The 20,443-nt window shown below is 41.1% G+C and overlaps 1 protein-coding gene across 11 annotated transcripts in view; it reads left to right on the top strand.

Annotated features, from left to right (window-relative positions):
• The window catches only part of MCC (MCC regulator of WNT signaling pathway), a 327,625-nt gene extending 309,643 nt beyond the window's left edge, over window positions 1–17,982 (top strand). For all 11 annotated transcript variants that reach the window (XM_065550317.1, XM_005281600.5, XM_042840458.2 and 8 more), the window contains 2 exons: window positions 12,300–12,422; window positions 14,219–17,982. In XM_065550317.1, coding sequence (XP_065406389.1) covers window positions 12,300–12,422; window positions 14,219–14,399 — 304 coding nt within the window. In that variant the 3' untranslated portion in view covers window positions 14,400–17,982. The remainder of the gene's footprint in view (window positions 1–12,299; window positions 12,423–14,218) is intronic.
• The last annotated feature ends 2,461 nt before the right edge of the window (window positions 17,983–20,443 follow it).

Genomic DNA, 20,443 nt, shown 5'->3' with positions numbered 1-20,443 from the left:
CGTTTCACTATATCTTCTATAATTTCCTATGTGTACTCTAGTGAGACACAGTGACATTCTTATAGACTCCCCAAAAAGATCCCCATGCTTGTCGCAGTAGCAGCACCCTGGTATTTGGAGATCAGCAATGTCACAGAAAGCTGTGCTGAATCATGGTGGTGCCATTTCTTCACATAATGCCAGTTACCTTTGGACCAAACTGCAAAGTTTGGATTCAATCTTCTGCGCCGCTTATGGCTGTTTGGATCTGAGGTTTGGGTTCAGCTCTTGATGGCAGTGATATCCAGCCATGAAGCTGGGATCCTGACTTGGATATAAGTGTCTCCAAAATTCAGGTGTATTTTGAACACAGATTGGGCCTGCTCTTGCAGACGAAAAGAGGAAAGCGAAACTACAGCATTTTGTAATGATCCAAAGGAACAGTGACAATTAAAAAGTGCCACAGTGAAGTGTCCCTTTCTGCCATACTGCAGCTCAAACCATACATGCAGATGTCTATAAAGCTTTTATGTATTAAAAAGCAACCTGTCTGCTCCTTTTTGGAAGAGTTATTTCACATTTACCTCTTTCCTTGACCTAATTATTACGTACATTAAATGGGGTCAAGGGCTTGGAACTTCGTAGCATTTCAGAACCAAATTTTGTGACCGGCTGCAGTGAAGTCACAATGACATAACCAACTGCAAAATTCAAGGATCCCTGCCTTTTTATGCCGCGACCATTATCCAGGGATTTGGGAAGTGCAGCACAGGGTCGTGGAAATGTCTGTATCAGTGGTGGGCAACCTGTGGCCCGCGGGTTGCATGTGGCCCATCAGGGTAATCTGACTGCGCACCGCGAGATATTTTGCTGAGGCTGACTGTCCGCAGGCACTGCCCCCCACAGTTCCCAGTGGCCAGGAACAGCGAACGGCAGCCACTGGATGCTGCGGGGCCTGTGGACAGTCAACATCAGCAAAATGTCTCACGGCGTGCAATCCGATTACCCTGATGGGCTGCAGGTTGCCCACCACTGGTCTATATGCTGTATAATATAATAAATCACTGCCAAGAGAGAAACGCCAAGAGACAATGTGTAGCGGCATGCTGGGACAGACTCCTCAAGAACACGGGGAGGGGGCTAGCTATTTTGTCATTTTTCACCAATAACCAGGATCGTTTTTTTTTTAAATAGAATGAGTAGCTCTGCTCACCACAAGATAGTCGCCCAAATCACTAAGCAACTATACAACTTGACAGAATTATCCGTCTGTACTCGGCCCAGAACTGGAAAAGCTCCAGGTCAGGACAAAGCTGTGTAGGGAAGCTTGATCAGGGAGTGCCTCCACTGTGCCCCTCTCTAATTATAGTGAAGAGTCCCTCGCATCCATAAGCACCACTGGTTTGATTTTAGAGGTGCCAAACCTCCACAGCTCCCATGGATTTCTGAGAGAGCTGTGACTTCTGAACCTCTGATCATCAGGCCACACGTAGAACAGTGCAGTGCTCCTGCCCGCAACAGCAAGACAAACTTTAAAGCATTTACACCTTTCCTCCTTTTCCTCTACATAATCAAACTGGTGGCAGGAAACAACACTGCAGGCATCTGTGATCCAAACACACTTGTGAGTTGGACAATTGTCATATCTGAAAAGGTTTTTCCCCCTCTAGCTTTTTAGGGGTATTTTGTTACTGTTGCTATTAAGGAAACACATTTTTCTGTGTGGCCCTCTTCTTTTGTGTTCCATATTACCTGTCCCACCTTGAATGGACAATGTAGCCTTGCAGTTTAATTGGTTTAAGGATGTTACATGCAGTGCTGGCATTGGTTGTTAATTTAAGCTGCTAGTGGAAAGAGGATTCAGCTGCAATGGTTTTAAACATATTGTCTGTGGTCGCTTGAGAAGAGGGAAGTAGAGCTTCATCTGGAATGGCTGGTGGCTGAATCAGAAACTACAAGTGTGTGTCATCCTGTCTTACAGGAGTAGGACAATGCATTGCATGCCCTCATAAGCAGTCACAGTGAGTAGGGTAAGACATTCTGGGCCAAACCTGCAGCAAGTATGGGGAGACCAAACTTAGGGTTACCATCCGTCCGGTTTTCCCCGGACATGTCCGGCTTTTTCAGCGTTAAATGGCCGTCCGGGGGGGATTTCTAATCAAGTAGAAATGTCCGGGATTTCCCCCTTCCCCTCATGCAGAGTGCGGCTCGGCTGATTGGATGGCAGGGCCTGATTGAAAGTCACTCGCAGCCACTGGGGCCTCTAGCAGCCAGAGTCCCTCCCCGCTCCCTCCTCCCCCGCAGAGCAGCACAGAACAGTGTTTGTCCACGTGGAGCTCGCAGTTCTCCCTCTGCCGGATGAGTGGGGGAGCAGAGGCTGCAGGGTGAAGAGGATCAGGGCAGGCGGGGGCATAGAGGCTGCAGGGGCAGGGCAGGCGGGGGGTGCAGAGGCTGCAGGGCGAGGAGGAGCAGGGCAGGCAGGGGCATAGAGGCTGCAGGGGCAGGGGGTGCAGGGCAGGCGGGGGGGTGCAGGGACTGCAGGGCAAGTGGGTAGTAGGGGTCATAGAGGCTGCAGGGGCGGGGGGGTGCAGGGACTGCAGGGCGAGTGGGGAGCAGGGAAGCACTTAGCAACCCCCAACCAAGATCAGAGCGGGAGGGAGGAGGGGGAATGCGGGGTGCTTAGAGGAGGGGGCAGAGTTGTGGCAGGGACTTTGGGGAAGGTGTTGGAGAAGGGGCGGGGTTGGGGCGGGGCCAGGGCGGAGTTGGGGCAGGGCCGGGGGCAGGACCGGGACCCCGTGGCGTGTCCTCTTTTTTTAAATGTTTGAATATGGTAACCCTACCAAACTGACAGAAAACTTCAGAAAGTTTGTTCTGTCTTGTGTGCAGGGCCGGCTCTGGCTTTTTGGCCGCCCCAAGCAAAAAAAACCACAAAAAAACGGGGCGGCCAGGACGGCAAAACAAAAAGAAAAAAAGAAAAAAACCTGCCGCGCGGCTGGAGCGTGGGTGCAGGGGGACCGTCTGGGAGGGGGAGGGAGCGGGCGGGCGGGAGAGAGAGAGAAGGGGCGGCCAGGGCTACAGTGGGGGCGCTGCCACGCGGCCCCTCTCGCTGCACCGCCTCCTGCCGCCTGCCTGGAGGGCTCCGCTCTGGTCGGGGGAGGGAAGGAAGAGGACTGCCCTGCAGGGCGCTCTGGTTCTCCGCGCCGACGCCCCCTACAGGGCGGTCGGAGCACAACAACAACAAAAATAAATAAAAAAGGAAAGCGGCCTTCCGCCCTAGGATTGGGCAGAATGCCTCCTCCAACAATCTGCCGCCCCAAGCACCAGCTTGCTCAGCTGGTGCCTGGAGCCAGCCCTGCTTGTGTGGGACCAGGGTTTGGGATTTTCTGCCCAAATTGAATTCAGAGCATTTGATATGGCTAGATGTATGAAAGTAGAGAAACATTGTTAACTAGCCTGAAACCATTCCATAAGCTTGAGCCAAAGCTCTTTAAAGCAACTCAGCAGTTGTCCACTTTAATTCCACTCAGCAATTGTTTTGGTCTTAAAAATGTAAACCAAGATTCTCCATTACTACCGTGTCAGTAATTTCAATGAATAAGTGGTATTGTTTTTCAGAGGCTGCTGCTGTGCGTTAGGCCTGTGAGCTACACATACTCGGAAAGTAGTTTTTCCCTTCAGAATGTTGCAGGCAGGGATTTTCCCAAATGACTTGTTTAGTTCCCTGCTGACTGTTCAGTGCAGCAGGGAGTTATTAACTAATCGAAACAGAACCATAGTCTCTTGTGTGATTTGCTTGCAGGCATATCTCTGATCACAGGCTCATTCCCTGTCAGTGCACACATGAACCAGTTTTCTCTGCGTGCATCTCACACAAGATGTGATGTGCCGCTGCTGTGTTTTCTCAACTCCCTGTTGCTGCAGGATCAATTGGAAAAGGAAGGTGTGGGAGGTGAGAGCAAAGGTGATGCTGATCTTCAGAATGCTAAACAAAAACAAGTGGTAAGGTTGAAACAGCTACTGAATTTAGGGTGTGTCGATGTTTGAGTGTTCCTTTAAAATAGTTAATTCTCTCATTTTAAATATAAACATACAGACACCCACCATAGATTCATTCTGAAAAGATGCTGTGTTATAAATAGAACATGTTAAAATAACTGTGCTGTTTTATTAAAACTGCATTTGCTGATTCTTCATATTCTGCTGATTTATAATAGCAATCAGGAGAGTGAAGCTGTGCTCAGAATTCCATAAATGCATATAGCCCTTTAGTGCATTAATGAAATACAAAGTGCACCTCCAAGTGCCTTATCACTCAGATACAAACTACAGAACAAATGACTGGAAGGGCACAAATGTTAGAAGGATTTTCACATGCCAAAATGGGATCTTTTAGTTAATTGGGGAACAGTAGATACTAAGGAAGTTCTGAAGGCACAGAAAATATTTTCACAAGATCTTATAAAGGGATAGAGAGACTGCTGATATACCAGCATTTGCAGCTGTGATGAAGTCTCTGGCATACTGGTAAAAATGGAAAATGCAACACCTTGGAGGAGAGAACTTGAATTCATATGTTTTGGTTGTTCAGCCAATCTGCAAACAACTCTCAGTTTCACTAATTCCAAAACAAATTAGTAGATGTTGGATGAATATCTCTTTGCTTTTGCTGCTGCTTCAGTGTCCATATGTCTGAGTAGCACTTTTCTGTAGAAGGCCCATTGAAATCATTGCAATATAATAAATAAGTATATAGCAGGTACTCAGAATTCAAAAGTGTTGGATCCCTGTGGATTGGTTTGCAGGGGTTCGTGAGGTTTCATTCCATCAAATTGCTGCGATGTCTTTCATGAGAATTCCTGCAAAGGGCGGATGGTTTGATGCTCTTTTCAGCAAACTGCACTATCTCAGGAAAAAGTAACTACTACCTGAATCCTGCCACTACAAGTTAGGAGATTTATTTCACTTCATAGCCACATTGCAGGCTCCTAGTGGCAGTAAGTGTGAAAGGAGTAGGGGGTGCAGATGCACACTGCGAAAGCTCCCGCATGCCCAGGAGGCTCAGAGCTGGCACCTGAAAAGAATCTGACCAATCTAGGAGGTACTGAGGACAGGTCAGGCAGGAGATGTGCTGATTCAGTTCCTCTCCGAGGCAGCCTCCCTGTAACAACCCAGAAAAGGGGGGAAATGGGGAAGGAAAGGTAGAGGTGCAGATTTAATCCATAGAGTGTATGGGTTTAGAACTTCCTTCATTGGCAAAGTGGATTTTCAAAAAAACCCACTGTGTAATAACAGAAGCAAGTCAGTTGCTTGTTTGCTCACAGTGCAAGAAAAGCTCCTAGAAATCTTTTTTAAAAACCCACTTTTCATCATTTCTTCCCTAGCACTTTAGTAGGAGCTGTCCACCAGGCCTTTGTCACGGGTGATGTGTTGAGAATTTTAAAATGAATTGCTGCCTTGCAAGGTTCCTTACTATGCAAGTTGCTGCAGTGTGGTCTTTGTTTCAGTGCAGTATTTTCTGGCTGATTCTTGATTTTAAATGGGCCTGAATTATTTTTTTCCCTTCTCCTTTTGCTTACTATATATATTCGTCCTAGCTCACCTACTACTCATGCTGTGTCACAGCCAACATAAATATATTCTCCCCCCCTCCCCCACCTCCCTTCAAAGTCCCCAACCACCCACCTCCCCAATGCAGGCAGGCACTCAATCTCTGTGCTACTGTGTTCAGGTTCTTAAATGGCTCTTAACATTGTAGTATCAGAGCACCTGTCAAAAGTGCATTAAAGCAATGTGACTAACTTCTGTAATGTCTGGTTCATTCATCTCTGATTCGCTCCCCAAGGTGAAATGGGGGGAGGGTGTTTTGCTTAACTAAGGTAAACTATTATCTGTACGCTGCTGTGTGTTTGTATTAGCTAAAGCAAGGGCAATGAAATGCCCCTTGCATTTGGGAGCTGAAAGTGGTGAGATTTGTGATGGTCCTTAGGCCCCTGCCTGCCTCCTTCCTCAAAAAAACAAAAAAAAAGACCACGACCCTAGAAATTTAAGAATATGCATGAGTCTATACAGCAAAGAATTTTTAAGACTTTTCTTTAACAAAGATTCTTCCCACCCTCTCATTCTAACCTAACCAGTATATCCTTAACAACAATACATTGGTATAAGTAGCTAGCATTCAGTTTTTCTCTGACTTGTTTTGGCAAAACCCTTCTGTTGCTGAAGATGGATTTTAAATTTGTTAAACTAACATGTTAAATGGCTCTTCCTGTGGTTATAAAATGCTGCCACTTTCAGGCCAACACTGGAACTGTGGTCTGGTTAAGAGGCAATTCCAGAAAATCTCAGCATAGTCTCGGAGGAATTCAAAAGGTTTCACACACTGCAGTGTGATAAGTTGGTGTCCAATGGTCTTTAAGGTGCATCATTCCTCAACTCTATTAAAGTGCAGATCTAGACTGGACAGGGTCTCTAGAGAAATGCTATTCTTTGACAACTCTCAGTGATTATGTATCAAATGTGTTCAGTTTACAATTAAAAATATGCTTGTTTCCTAACTGTGAGCCTTGCAAACCCAGGCTAGGCCCAGAAAGTCAAGCTGGGTACTTCTCAACAGTTCTGCAGGTCAAATCATGCCTTCACACCTGTTTTAGTGACCACTGTCTTCAAGTTAAGCACCTGTGCAACCTCATCATAGTGAGATTCTGCCATAAGTGACACCTGTACAACCCCCATAGCGCTCAGTAGATTTGTAGAGGTGTTACTGATTAGCTTTGTAATTGAAATTTAGTAAACAGTTTTGTTAATGATGGACAAGATGAACTAGAATTCAGTTCTCTCACACTTTGTTGTGTTGGCTCTGCAGGGATAGCAGGAGGAAACAACTGTATAAATTTATTTTAGTCACTGTAATAGGGATATGTTACTCAATATACACAAGGCGTAGATCTGTTGAGTAAAGTAGTATTTTACAGTGACCTTCAGAGAGCTGTACTTTGAGATTACTGCAGGGTTAGAATTCAAGCTCTTCCGTATTTTACAGCTGCGTAAGAGAATCTGAGAAAGTGTCATTGTGGGAGGTCGAGTGTACATTTGGTATGGTGGATACACTAGTACAATTACAGGGACTTACATCATTTGTACAATGGGGTAAAAGCACACAGAGCATTACTTTGTTTGTATGTTTCCTATATACACAAATTATGGAATATTTTCTTTGGCTAACACAGTAAACAAAAAATTCTGTGGTTTAAAATCAGAATTACATTGTGTGGGGAGTCCTACCAAATAACCTTGAGAGTTGAATAACCACTGCCCAATGACCACATTCAGACAGGTGGAGGTTGGGTCAGTACTTTGTCTTGTTTTTAGCCGTAACTTTTGGATTTCCCTTGTGGCTTCGGAAGTTGGAAACTGCATATCATGATGATGCCTCTAGCATAAACATCAGAGACTTGTAATGAAGAACTGGGGTTTGTTGATTAAACCAATGAATTGAGGTTATCAGTGGTGCCATAAATTGGACACCATGGATTTCCAGTTAAGGACCTAGGACAAAGGCGTCAACTGGGGGGGGGGGCAGGCAGGGGAGCGCGGGAGCCCCTCCCTAGGAGGTGTGCAAGCTCCCAGGTCCTTAACTACAGCACAGCATTTATGTGAAGTGTAAGTTCTGTAGAGGAGATGTGCCCCTGGAGCAGGGAGTCAGTATTTTGTTTACAAACAGAGGCAGGGTGATTAAGATAAGAAAGAGCTGGTGATTAAATTAAGGGTATGGAAATTTAGCGTGTAAAAGAGGAATCCCTCCGTGGTGGGGAGAGAAGGTTGACTGGTTGTTTCAGAGAGAACGGGGGATTCAGAAAAAATACAGCAAAGCACTGAGCCTAGGTTACATTCAGAAAAGGGAGAGATTTGGGGGTGTAGGTGAAAAGAAGGAGTCAAACCCAGGGAAGGGCTACCCGTGTATAGAGAAGTTCCCACTCTACCTGTGGTACTTATGTAGTCTCATCACCATAATCTGAGGCTGCACCTCACAAATATAACCTATTTCTCCTCCCAGCCCCTCGGTGAGGTAGAGCAATGCTGTTATCCCCTCAACTACCTGAAGGGGGGTTCCAAAGAGGATGGAGCTCGGCTGTTCTCAGTGGTGGCAGATGACAGAACAAGAAGCAATGGTCTCAAGTTGCAGTGGGGGGGAGTGGGGTCCAGCTTGGATATTAGGAAATACTATTTCACTAGGAGGGTGGTGAAGTACTGGAATGGGTTACCTAGGGAGGTAGTGGAATCTCCATCCCTAGAGGTTTTTAAGGTCCGGCTTGACAAAGCCCTGGCTGGGATGATTTAGTTGGTGTTGGTCCTGCTTTGAGCAGGGGGTTGGACTAGATGACCTCCTGAGATCTCTTCCAACCCTAATCTATGATTTTACAGATGGGGCACTGAGGCACACACAGACTAAAGGCCAGATTTTCAAAGGTATTTAGGCACTTAGTGAGATTTTCAAATGCACTTAGAAGGTTTGATGCTCTGGAAACCCCATTAGATATCTAGCTACATCTTTAGGTGCCTAAAAACCTTGGAAATTCTGTCCTTAAAGCACTGGCCTTGGGCCAGACAGGAAGTCCATGGGTGGAGTAGAATCCAGGTCTCTTGGAGCTAGCTCCCTACCCAGAAGACCAGCCTCTCTCTCTGCTGCATGCTGCAAAAAAAAGAGGACTCTGATAGATGGGAGCAAAACCAAGATGGCCTGTTCTCTGAGATTCCAGCAAATGGTCCCAGGATAGATGTCATGGTTGACAGCATGAAAAGCAGCACAGGGGTTAGGAAGGATGGAGAATGAGAGTCAGATGAGAGGAGGTCACTTAACTCCCAAGGGGTTGCAGGTTCTGCCCCGTGCTGGGTAGTACAGCAGTGGCTGCTGTGCAATTTTACATTTTAACTGAAAACCATTTTGTTCAGTCATTTTTTGTTCTGAGTTTGAGAAAAGGAAGGAATGAGAAAGTGTCATATAAGAAGTATCAGATGTGTTTATGCCTCAAATTCTTAGGGTTTCAGCTGTATTCAGGCCAATTCCAGAACAAAGAACAGAAACTGCATCCACAGAATCCATAAAGTCAACAATTATTGTCATGATTTGCATTATTCATCTGTGTGCTCAGCGTTGTTCAGAATATGCCAGAAAATCCAGTCCCTGAGTCAATGCATATAAAATGTGTAACTCTGGATAAGATGGCTCAGATATTTAAGTATATAGTGTGTAGTTATTGACCACACATGTTATCACATGTTCACTGTCATGTTTATATCTGTGAGTGGAGGAACTGATGGCAATAGAAGTTTTACTTGATTAAGGACTAGAAGATTTGACCCTCCAACTTTCTTTCTAAAGGAAGAGCTGTCCAGAGCTCCTATGCCTGTTTATTTTCCTTACCTGCCTGCAGTGGTCCTGATATAGCTCAGAAGTCTGTTTTTTTCCTTAACTTTAAAATATGGAATTTTCTTGGTGTTTGGTTTTAAATGTCCTCCTGTGAGAACTGCAACTCAATCACTGTAGTGTTGTTTAAGAGCCTTCTGGAAAGCAACTAGCCTTTAAACAGAAGTAAAAGCAGTGTTGCCTACTCTCATGCTTTTTGTCATGAGTCTCATGATGATTGTTTTCCTTAAAGCCGCAGCTCCTCGAGTCGAGTGGATATGTGATGATTTCAGCTTTCATTCTTAAAGAAAAATGAAGTTTCTAGTCCTCGTGGCTGTGCAGAAAGCTTCAAAATGTGACCCCAGTGAAACCTAAAGGCTCAAAAAGCAGAAGGCAAATAAAAAGAACCCCAAATCTGTTATTTGTACTTAATCTCATGATTTTAAAGCCAATCTCATGATATTTGGTGAGTCTGATTAATGATTTTTGAATATTTGGGATTGGCAATACTGTGAAAGTGACTTGAAAGTGTCAGTTTCACTCCTGTTTAAGATTAGTTTCTAGTCTATTGTTTGTAGTGAGATAACACACCTCTAGAGCCCCAGGCAGATGCAGTATAAACTCATAGGGCATTACCCTAGGAGGACGGTTCCAAAGTTAAATGATCTATTCCAAGTTTGAAGAACTGCAAAAAAGTGATAAAAGTAATCTAGATTTTTCTATAATTGTTTCAATTGTTGTATTCAACAGTTAGTAGCGAAGAATATACATTAACATTTTAAACCTAACCAGTGTTCCTTAAGTGACTTGACACAAGATGTGAGAATATGTTAGTATTAGAGCTGTGAGTCTATTATTTATTAAATGTTTTTTTTTTTTACATAGGAGCACTATATCTAATTCCTATCACCTAATTTCTAAGTTATCTGCAAAAAAAACCCTAGTGTGTTCAGGTGACGAAGTAGCCCTTGGAATCACGGTTAAAGTTGCGCGCGCACGCACACATGCACACACAGTGCCCCTGACCTAGGAACAATGTACCAGTACAGTCAGCCCAGAGGGGAAACGGAAGAAGCATAAATCAAATAAAATAGATGTGTAAATAAAGTTTAGTAGAACCTAAGTGAGGTGAAGTGAATGGAATTCACAATAAAGTTCAAAATGTCAGTGCAATTAAAAAAATACTGTTGATCAATTTGGACTGAAAAAGGGACATTTACAGCAAATGGAGACTATTTTAGTGGATCTCATGTTAGCAGGTAGGCAGGCCCACAATCAAAAGTTTTAACAAGGGATTTGATTTTACACGTTCACTACAGTGTCTTTACCAGACAGCATACCTAATCTCTAGCCTTGGGTAGGTTATCTAGTATGCCTTGAGTATTTGTGAACTGTATGAATTCAGGATTCCAACACCTTGCGTCTAGAAATTAAAGATGCCCTTGGCAGCAAAGAACCTAAATGCAATCCTGAAGCTGCTCCAAACAGCTCTTTTTACTTTATGCTGAAAAATACCCATGCTCCCCCTATAAATCACTACAGTAGATAATTGTATAGTCTCATTGGTAGCATGATAGCTTTGTGTATGTAATAAACGTATGTTAAAAGAACATTAAGTTTGCAAAGGACTCAAAAGTTAAGAAATGCTAGAACTATGCAGTCTCTAATTACATGACCACATACTCTTTTTTCCACAGGACTGCTACATTCAGTGCACAGAATGAATGTAATGAGCACCTATTCACCATCTTGTTTTTTCCTCATTGTTCAATGTGTAGCGCTGGGTCTTATTTATTGAATGCTATTCAAACCCTGCTCTGAAGACAGAATTCTTCATTTCCTTGTGGGTTTTTCAGTGGCATTCATCACTATAGTATCTGAGTGCTTCAAAACCATGACTTCATCCTCACAACACCCCTGTGTGATAAGTTGATATTATTGCCAATGGAGATAGAGTGCTAAGGTCAGAAGTTTCCAGTAATTTTGGGTGCCCAACTTGAGGCACCTAGCACTTGATTTTTCATAGTACTTTCCATTCTGTAGCACTTCATATGTTCAAAGCACAGTTCCCAGTGACTTCATTTGCAGCTGTGAGTGCTCATCACCTCTATAAATCAGACCCTGGCAATCAAGTTGAGCACCCAGAAAATGAGAAACACACAACTACTGACCACTTATGAATCGTTTGGTTTCAGTGACTTGCCCAGCATCACATAGGAACTTAAGCAGAGGTAAAGGCTGGAATCCAGTACGGAAATTGTTAATTTCCGTAACAATGAGACCCTCCTTTCTTTTCCTGCAGGGTGTGACTCTGGTGGTTGTTTTGGATGCTAGTGAAGCCTTCCTCTTTAGTTATTGATTTCTCCCTCTTTTATGTAGTGAGTCTTCCTGCAGTTTTTTCTAATAAAGAGAATTTTTAAATAAAAACAAATAATGTTTGACTAGCAAATTACCTAGTTATCCTAGGTCCACCATGTTTGTATTTAATTGTTTTATATATATTAGCTTTAGGTTTTAACTTCTTTATATTGTTTACTATCTGAGTTTCCATCTTAAATATATAATATATAGAATATGCTATATACTAATATCTTCTTCCATGCATCCTAACATTCTGCGCTTATGTGAGAGAGATGTAGTGTGGACAAGACCATCCCCAGTGACGATCTAATGTTTGTCCATATTTCTTTTTATCTTACATTCCTAATATGTGAATTGTTACTGTTTTGCTTCTAAAAAAATCAATTTAACAAAAGTTTAACCTCATAAAACTAACTCCTGCATTATCAAAGTAGTATAAAAAAATGTTTTCCTCCTTTAAATCTAACAGAAGGAACTTTGTTGAATGCGGTCTATACTCTTGCAAGTCCAAATTATATGGATAACTGATTTCCTCACTCCTTGTGTCCTGGTGCAGAGAGAAGAAACTGAAAGGGAGAGTGCAAGAGTTAGTGAGTGCCTTAGAGAGACTCACGAAGAGCAGTGAAATCAGACATCAGCAGTCTGCAGAGTTTGTTAATGACCTGAAAAGGGCAAACAGGTAAAGGATCTTCTAGTGAATGGATGCACACATTGACTTCTGCTGCATTCTGGTAGTGCATTGTAATCCTCTCCTTTCCCTAATGAACAGTTTCTACATCCTCAGCTGCTTGTCCGTAGAGTCTTGAAGAATGTAAGGTTAGAGTTGGGGGAAGAGACTAATCCTTGTCACCGTGTGCTCCATAACCTGTGTTCGTGGGTGGGTGGGGAGAGATTCAATTGCAGTTAAAAATATCATCCATTATAAAACAGTTCTCCGTTTAATCATGTTTGTGAATTATTGCAGTTTTTGTTCACCACCTCCCTGGCCTGGCTCATGCATCTCTTCTTATCCCTTCAAATTCTCCTATTATCAAGTTTCCTTCCATAATCCCACTCAGTACTTTAAAGTGTAGCACTGACAGTGATACAGACTGTGCCCCCATCTCCCAGTTGGTCTGCATCAATAGGCTTTGATGGACTGAGGGGTTACAATTGTTGGTCCCCTTCCTTCAAAGAGTCAACCATTCACTGTCTAATTTGTCACTCATGAGCCATACTTTACCTGTTAGAGAAAGTCTTGGCCATTGAGGTGGTGGGCAAGACTTGATCTTCAACCAGCACCCATTTGGGGTCTCCTACTGAGCGAAAGGGGAGGTTGAAGAGAGGGCATTTGGCAACTAAATGTAATACATTGTTGGACTTCAAAGGGACACTCTCAAGATCTAGCTAGGCACTTATATGGCCCTCATCATTGTAATACCTGATCACCTCATGCTCATAGGTGCATTACCTTACAGGGAAGTAGTATTTATCCCCATTTTACAGGTGCAGAACTGAAGCACAGAGATTAAATGACTTGCCCAGGTTCATGCCTGGGGTAGGATTTGAACAGTGGTTTCACAAGTCCCTATCCCATTCCCTACCCACCAGACCTTCCTCCCTGCTCTAGAACTCACCTTCCTTCTTATAAATAATGCGGCACTAAAAATATATAATACTTTCATTCCTTTTTGTACTTCATTCACTATGGAGAGACTAGACACGTCAGTGTCAACTTCTAGTTCTCAGGCACTAACACACCTTTGTTGATTCCCCACACTTTTGGGAAATGCTTGGCAGGGGACAAAAACAGTAAAAAACCTCATCCATTGAACTATTTGTGATTATTATTATTTAATTAAAACATTTATGTTCTATAAATCTTTTTTATTTACAATCTCTAAATTTTGAACATAAACCTACCTGACAGTGTCTCCTTAACAAAACCCTTTGTGATATGCACCGAGGGCCCAGGCCTAGGTGATATGCTGAGCAGCCTCTACACCAGGGAGGTGCGGGTGCTCGGCCCCTCAAACAATTGGGCCCACAATCCTCAGACCTCATATGGTAACCTGGAACTGCATAGCGCACTAGTGCGGCAAGCATATAGTGATGCATCACAATAAATTATCCGAGTTAGATATGTTGCTTTAATGCCACCAAGAGTTCCTCTGATGTAGATATTTTCATTCACTAATTAGACCCTGTTCTCCCGGATTTGGGCCTCTCGGGCTTTCATTTGATGATTTTTTATTTTCTGGGAGGAACATTAGTTTTCCTATGGCTGAGACTTTTTATAAACAAGGTCTTTGCTTGTGAGAGAATCATTTTGTAAACCTTGAAAAAACATGTTCAAAGTTTTATATTAAATTTTAAGGGGTGGAATCCCTTTGCCAAATTTTCAAAAGTGGCCACTGATTTTCGGTGTCTGTTTCTAGGTGCTTAGCTAGAGCTAGTTTTGTTGAATGATCTTGTATTGCTGTCTGTTTCTAACAGTAACCTTGTGGCAGCTTATGAAAAAGCAAAGAAGAAGCATCAAAACAAACTGAAGAAACTAGAGTCACAAATGATGGCCATGGTCGAGAGGCATGAGACTCAAGTGAGGATGCTCAAACAAAGAATAGCACTGCTGGAGGAAGAGAACTCAAGACCTCACACCAATGAAACTTCGCTTTAAAATTATATATATGATGACAATTAGTGCCATTAAAAACCAGTTTCTTTTTTTTTTTTCCTTTAACTGATTTTAGGTAGTGAACACTATTAAGGATCTGAAACATAACAGGCATAGATCAGCCTTGTGGCTTTGTCAAATCAAACCAGGAGGAATGGGGAGACTATTTTAGCAAAGGATTGTTTATTGATCACTGCTTGAAATGGACAGTGTCTGAAGGTAAAGTTTCCAGTCATTCACAGTACATGTGATTATGTATATACACACACATGCAGGATTATCACCCATCCTCAAATCCTAATGGGTGGCAGTCCTTCACTTTCATTTTGATCTTGATGCATTCCCTTGCTTTTAATTTACTCCTCAGACAATGCCAAAATCGCACTTATTCAGATGCTTTTGTATGTTTGGGCACAGATTAAGCCAGTTTGATAGATCTCCCAGCCCCCATGTTCTCTTTGTCCTGAAATCTTGCAGTACGATTTGCTGTTACATCTATTGTATGTATATGGTTGGTGACGGGGAGGTGTGCAAGATGACAGCCTGGTTTGTACCCTGCACCAAACTTGCAGTTCTCCCCCCACAGCCCAGCAGATGGAGGAGGATCACTCCTGCTAATTCAGAGACGTTTTACCCAGACAGGATTCCTGATCACAGCAACTAGAAAGCTCTTGCTGCAAGTCTACAATGCTGTTTTATTTCTTATGCCCTTACAGGCTGTATGTGGCCACATGCTTTCTATTTACAGTGTGGGGGCCAAGATTGGGTAGGAAGTTTTTGTCCTTCATGTTACAGGGTAGTGCTGACAGTCAATGTAGAAAAAGTTGGATTTATTTTTCTAAAATACATTACATTATAGACAAGGTTTTCCTCAAAGAAGCCTCTGTTAGGTGCAGAGTAGTATTAGATCAGCATAATGTTCCATTACACCTGTGTGTGACCAAGAAGCAGAAACCCTCTCTGCACTTGAGGGATTGTCTAAAAAGGTACTTATTATAAGGAATGTACCTATTCAATATTAAAATAAATGCACACAAATGTGAGTATACATAGATACATACACACAAAATGAGTGAGCAAATGGCTGGCTCTTAGTACAGTGTGAGTAGAAATTATATGAACACAGCCTTCTGATGGCTATTGTAAAAATACATTTATAGGCTATTTGTTAGTAAGTTAGTGTTATGTGTGGACTTCTCTGTTCAAGCCAGTCCGTTTCTCATGTCATGCTAGCTAGCACATGGTAAGACTGAATGAGGCTGAGTGAAGCACAGAGATCAGGTTGCCACCTCTAGGAAGCAGAAGGTGTAGTCTCAGACATGGCACTCATCCCAGCTCCTTTGGGCCTTGTTCACAGGACTTTTGTTTTCTCACTGTCTGAGCACTTAAAATAAAACAAACCACCCTCATCAGTTTAATCAACCTGGCATCAGTTAACTTTATTATTATTACTACAGTGCTAGTATGTTTAGTATTGGATCAAGATTGAGGTGCTTTCCTCGGCAAATAGATTTTCAAAAGTCTGCTGTCATTCCCACCTGTTACAGGAATTTGTTGGGTTTTTTTTTTTTGGTCTGTTTTGGGACTTGTCTTGAGTTTCCTAGACCTGTTTAAAGTGATGTGAATTTCTCTCTAAAGGCTTCTTTAGCTTTTAAAGTATTTCCAAAGAGCTGTGGCCATGGCGCTCTACCCTGAGTAATCCTTGCCTAGACTAAGCCTTTGGCCTTCCTAGCTGGTATCATGCTTTGCTGCTTCCAGATGTTAAGCAGGGACAATAAGGGGATTTGCTTTCAGGTTTTTAAGGAGCAGGTTAAAAACAGCTTTAGGTGAGATTTAAACTTCAATGGTTCTTAATGCTGGTTTCCAACGCTTTCATTCCCTTCAGCAACTGCTGTTCTCTTTCCTTAAAATCAGTGAAGGTTGAGTAGCAAATCTGAAACAACATAAGCTGCAACCATACCAAACCCAGCTTCTTGACTACACCAGCATAAACGAAAGAGACAGCATTACTTACAAATGAAGGGCCACCTGGTAGAGCTCTGCTACCTGACTTGCAACCACAGGGACCCAACTTTGCTAAAGGAATGTGTGCGCAACCCTACTTAGTGCATCTCTCACATTATCATTTCTAAGCCAGGTCCCACAGGTTCAAGAACTCTCAAGCCATCAACTTTACCTCCTGGAGATCAGCCCTACATTAGGCAGCAGTGTTCAAGTCCTTAAGTCTGATGGTGAGGGTTAAGTCTAGATGGAAGTGGCTAGATAATAGGTCCAAAGCTGTGGTCCCCTTATTCAGGCAAAGGGGTTCTGTTTAGTAGAGGATTTACTGTTTTGAATTAGGTAGAAGCTTTTATATGACCACAAAGTCTAGGCTTGCCTTGTTGCTCTCCAAAATTGTCCTGTGTATAGACAATTTTATTAGGCAGGAATATTGAGCCAGAACTTTACTCAGATTTCAAAGGGATGAGGAATGATGTACAAGTTTTCCAACTCATTTAAATCACAAGGATTACATATTATTTTGTAATGGTGCCAATTTTAGCCTGCCTTTTTAGTTTGTTTTTAGCAATTTGTTTTATTTCAAATACATTTTAAGAATGCTGTAAAGATTAAAGATAACCTACCCAACATTTCTTCCATGATGATGAGCAAGACCGTATTTGCTTTGTCACAGCCTCTGCCATGGAATCTCCAACAGTTAAAAGGGAGATGTGGGTACCTACAACGTACTGTTTCATTTGTTAGTATATTAGAAAAGGGAGTGGGGATAGGACCAATAGGAAATTGGTGTAAAGCTATTTCACCACTATCAAGAGTTTGTGTTCAATGTTTTAGTGCTTCTTGTAATAGGTTAAAAGTAGCAGTAGCCCTAGTTACAAAAATGATGACCATCTTAAAACAGTAAATTCCAAAACCTAATATTTAATTATGCAACTGTTTGAAACACCAGCTTGAAGTATTATGTAGTCTTTATCTGAACTGACAAGTGTGCATTCTATCTTCAGAAGTAACTTACATCACCTGTAGACTCCCACAATTTAAAAAAAAACCTCATTTGAGTTCAATAGATAAGTTAGGTTCTATTTATAAGAACCTATTCAATTCTCCTTCAGTCTCTTAACAGACAAGTGCAAGAGTGTATTAATTTGTATCTTGTTCTTATGACTTTTTAAAAATTGAGCGTCATACAGTGCATGAAATTTTATATTTCATATTGTTCTGAAAAAGTACTTTTCTAATTAAAAAGGTATAAAAAACCTTTACACCAGCTTGAATGTATTGTTAGTTATTAGAAAGCACATGTGACTAAATTTGCATTAACGTCAGTATTCCACTGTTTATACTGGAAGTTTTTCATTTAAAAATGTCACTTAACATTGTACTATATGTTGTAATTTTAGAGACTTTTCACCTAATTGATTTGCCTTAACCGTGTTCTGCTTTTTAGTTCCTTAGCTATTGTAAAATAGTTTTGTGTTTATTTGATATAGAATTGTAAAAACTGCATTTATTTATACAGAGACATTTATAATACTTTTTATTTTACAAATGTTCTTATATTCTGAATAAATATTTCTAATGCTAACGTATGGGTTTCACTTATTAGTTTCAGTCCTGTAACTAGTTACATACACTCTAAAACTTAACTTGACAATCATGTATTGAAGATTTGATAGATGGTACAGACTAAATGAACCTACCTATTTTCACTTGACAATGCTATTAAAAAAAATCTTAATGTCCTTAAATTATGTCAATTCCAACATTAGTATAGATGCCTTAAGTGGAGTTGTTCTGTTTTCCTACTAGGAAAACAGAAGTTTTACCACCTTTCCATTCCCCTATACTTTGGATTTTTTTTTTTTTTTTTTTTTTTTTTAAATAAAGTAGGAACAGCTTCCCAGGACTGTATTAAACTTAAAAGTAGGTCTGCAGATACCTCATTAAAGTTATAGAGAAGATGTACAAGAAGAATATGAAACAGGCCCTCCAATTATACATTGGAAGGGTACATATAGACAGTTGAACACATTTGATTCTTTTAATGACAAATCACTCCATTTCACAAATACTTCAAAAGCACTGACAGTAAATCCTCTCATCCAATGTTCCAAACATTGTCAAAAGCATCCCCTTATGTCCTGCTCACATTGTCTTTAAAAATTTCAGAATCCAGCTCCAGTCAGTTTTAACTTTAGCGCGCTTGTAAATGGCACATGGAGAATCAGTGCTACTACTGGGCATTTAAGGCAATATAAGTCAAAACATTCTACAGTGTAAGATTGTAAGCTGCACAGACATGAAATTTCAAACCGCCAACAGTTACTGTAATAATGAAGTATGAGTATGAACATAACAATTTTATCCAGTCATACTTTAAAGCATTTTTTACTGTTAGAATTACAAAGGAACAGCCAATGACTCTAAATGTTAATGGTCTAACAAACAATGTGCTTCAATTTCTAGATCAGTGAATGTACACAATGCTTCAAAAATACATGTAATCTGTTTGTTAGTATGGTTACAGATCTTACCTAAATTTTAAGAGTTGAATGGTGCTCTTCAGGACTAGCTCATAGAAACTGAATAAAACTAACTTTTCATGTTTAATTAGCATAATACTACAAATACATTTTATTTAAGCCAGTATGAGCATTTAACACCTACCACCAGTAAAGATGGACCTCATTCTTAAAGTATCACTCATACCTGGCCTATACAACAGAATACTTCCTCATCCCAGAACTAATCCTTGTCATTGCTTATGTTTCTGCAAGACAATCCTAGAACTTAGACATTTTTTGTACAGCATGGAATAATTTTTCTTTGGATATTGTATGTGGTTGTCTGTTAGAAGACTGAGAAATATATTTGCTCTCTAGAAATCAGGTAGCTCTTAGGATTTATTAGCATACCATTTCATCTAATGTTTTTTTATGTAACAGGACTGTTCCAAACTGGTGAGAATAAAAGGTGATCCCCTCCTAGTGTAATAATTCTATCCGAATGTCCTCAAGAGAGCTTACAAGATTCAATCATGTTCTTGTCACAATCAGCAAAGCAAATTAAGTTTTAATTATAGCATTTTATGTACATCAACATCTCATTGAAAAATCTGTTGCATTTCTCATCACAAAATTTGTGGCACTTTCAACATTTAGACCATGATTTCTATATCTTATTAAAAGATATGTAATAAAAGACTAGCAAGTTAAAAGTTAGTTTTCACCTCTTTGTACAATTTACCTTTTAAACAAATAATTCATACAGTATGAATGTTTTAAACAATTTCATGGTATAGTTTTGTTAAATTAAATATGAACAAGTTATTTCTACACACAAGTTCTTTTTCCTGCAGAATTACCAAATGGTATGTTTTTTCTTCCTGTCCAGCCAGAAATCATTTGAACAGATACCTTCACAAGCCATTGAGTAAAACTCCTTAAATCCCATCCTGCTCCTTCCCCAAATATCCTGTATGTGTTAGCTGGCAAACTATCAGGAGCATAGGCCTTTCTGTAATACAGAACGTGCCATCATTTTGGTTCATGTTTCCTACAGATTGTCCTAAAATTGGAGTCACATTAGATTAAAGAAAAAAGCAAACATTGATTTTCATGGTTTCTAAAGTCACTGTAAAGTTAAACCCAAGCATTAGGTCAGTAGAACAACATTTAAAATTGAGACATTTGTTCTTGCATGATCCTGAATGTGACCATGAAGGAAGGAATTGCTACATATGCAGTATCACACCCTCACAGTAAGGCTTATAACTTACTTGGAACAGTAGTGAAATGCACACTTGGAAAAGAACACACTGCATTTCTTATCAGTGCTTACATACAGTATAAAAAACAGTGCAAATACTAGCTTTGAGCCCATTCTCTTGCTCCCTCCATTGATGAATAAGAACATTGCTACAAATATATATTTAAAAAAGGGGGGAGGGGGAAGCATGACCAGAGCTTAACTTTCTAAGCCTCGTTTACTGTAAGAGAGCCTTCATAGTGCACTTTCTATTATGGGTGAATTAATTTCATGCATAA

This window comes from Chrysemys picta, chromosome 6, assembly GCF_011386835.1.
Source record: "Chrysemys picta bellii isolate R12L10 chromosome 6, ASM1138683v2, whole genome shotgun sequence".
NCBI classification, from domain to species: Eukaryota; Metazoa; Chordata; order Testudines; family Emydidae; genus Chrysemys; species Chrysemys picta.
This window is presented reverse-complemented; position numbering and strand designations above follow the sequence as displayed.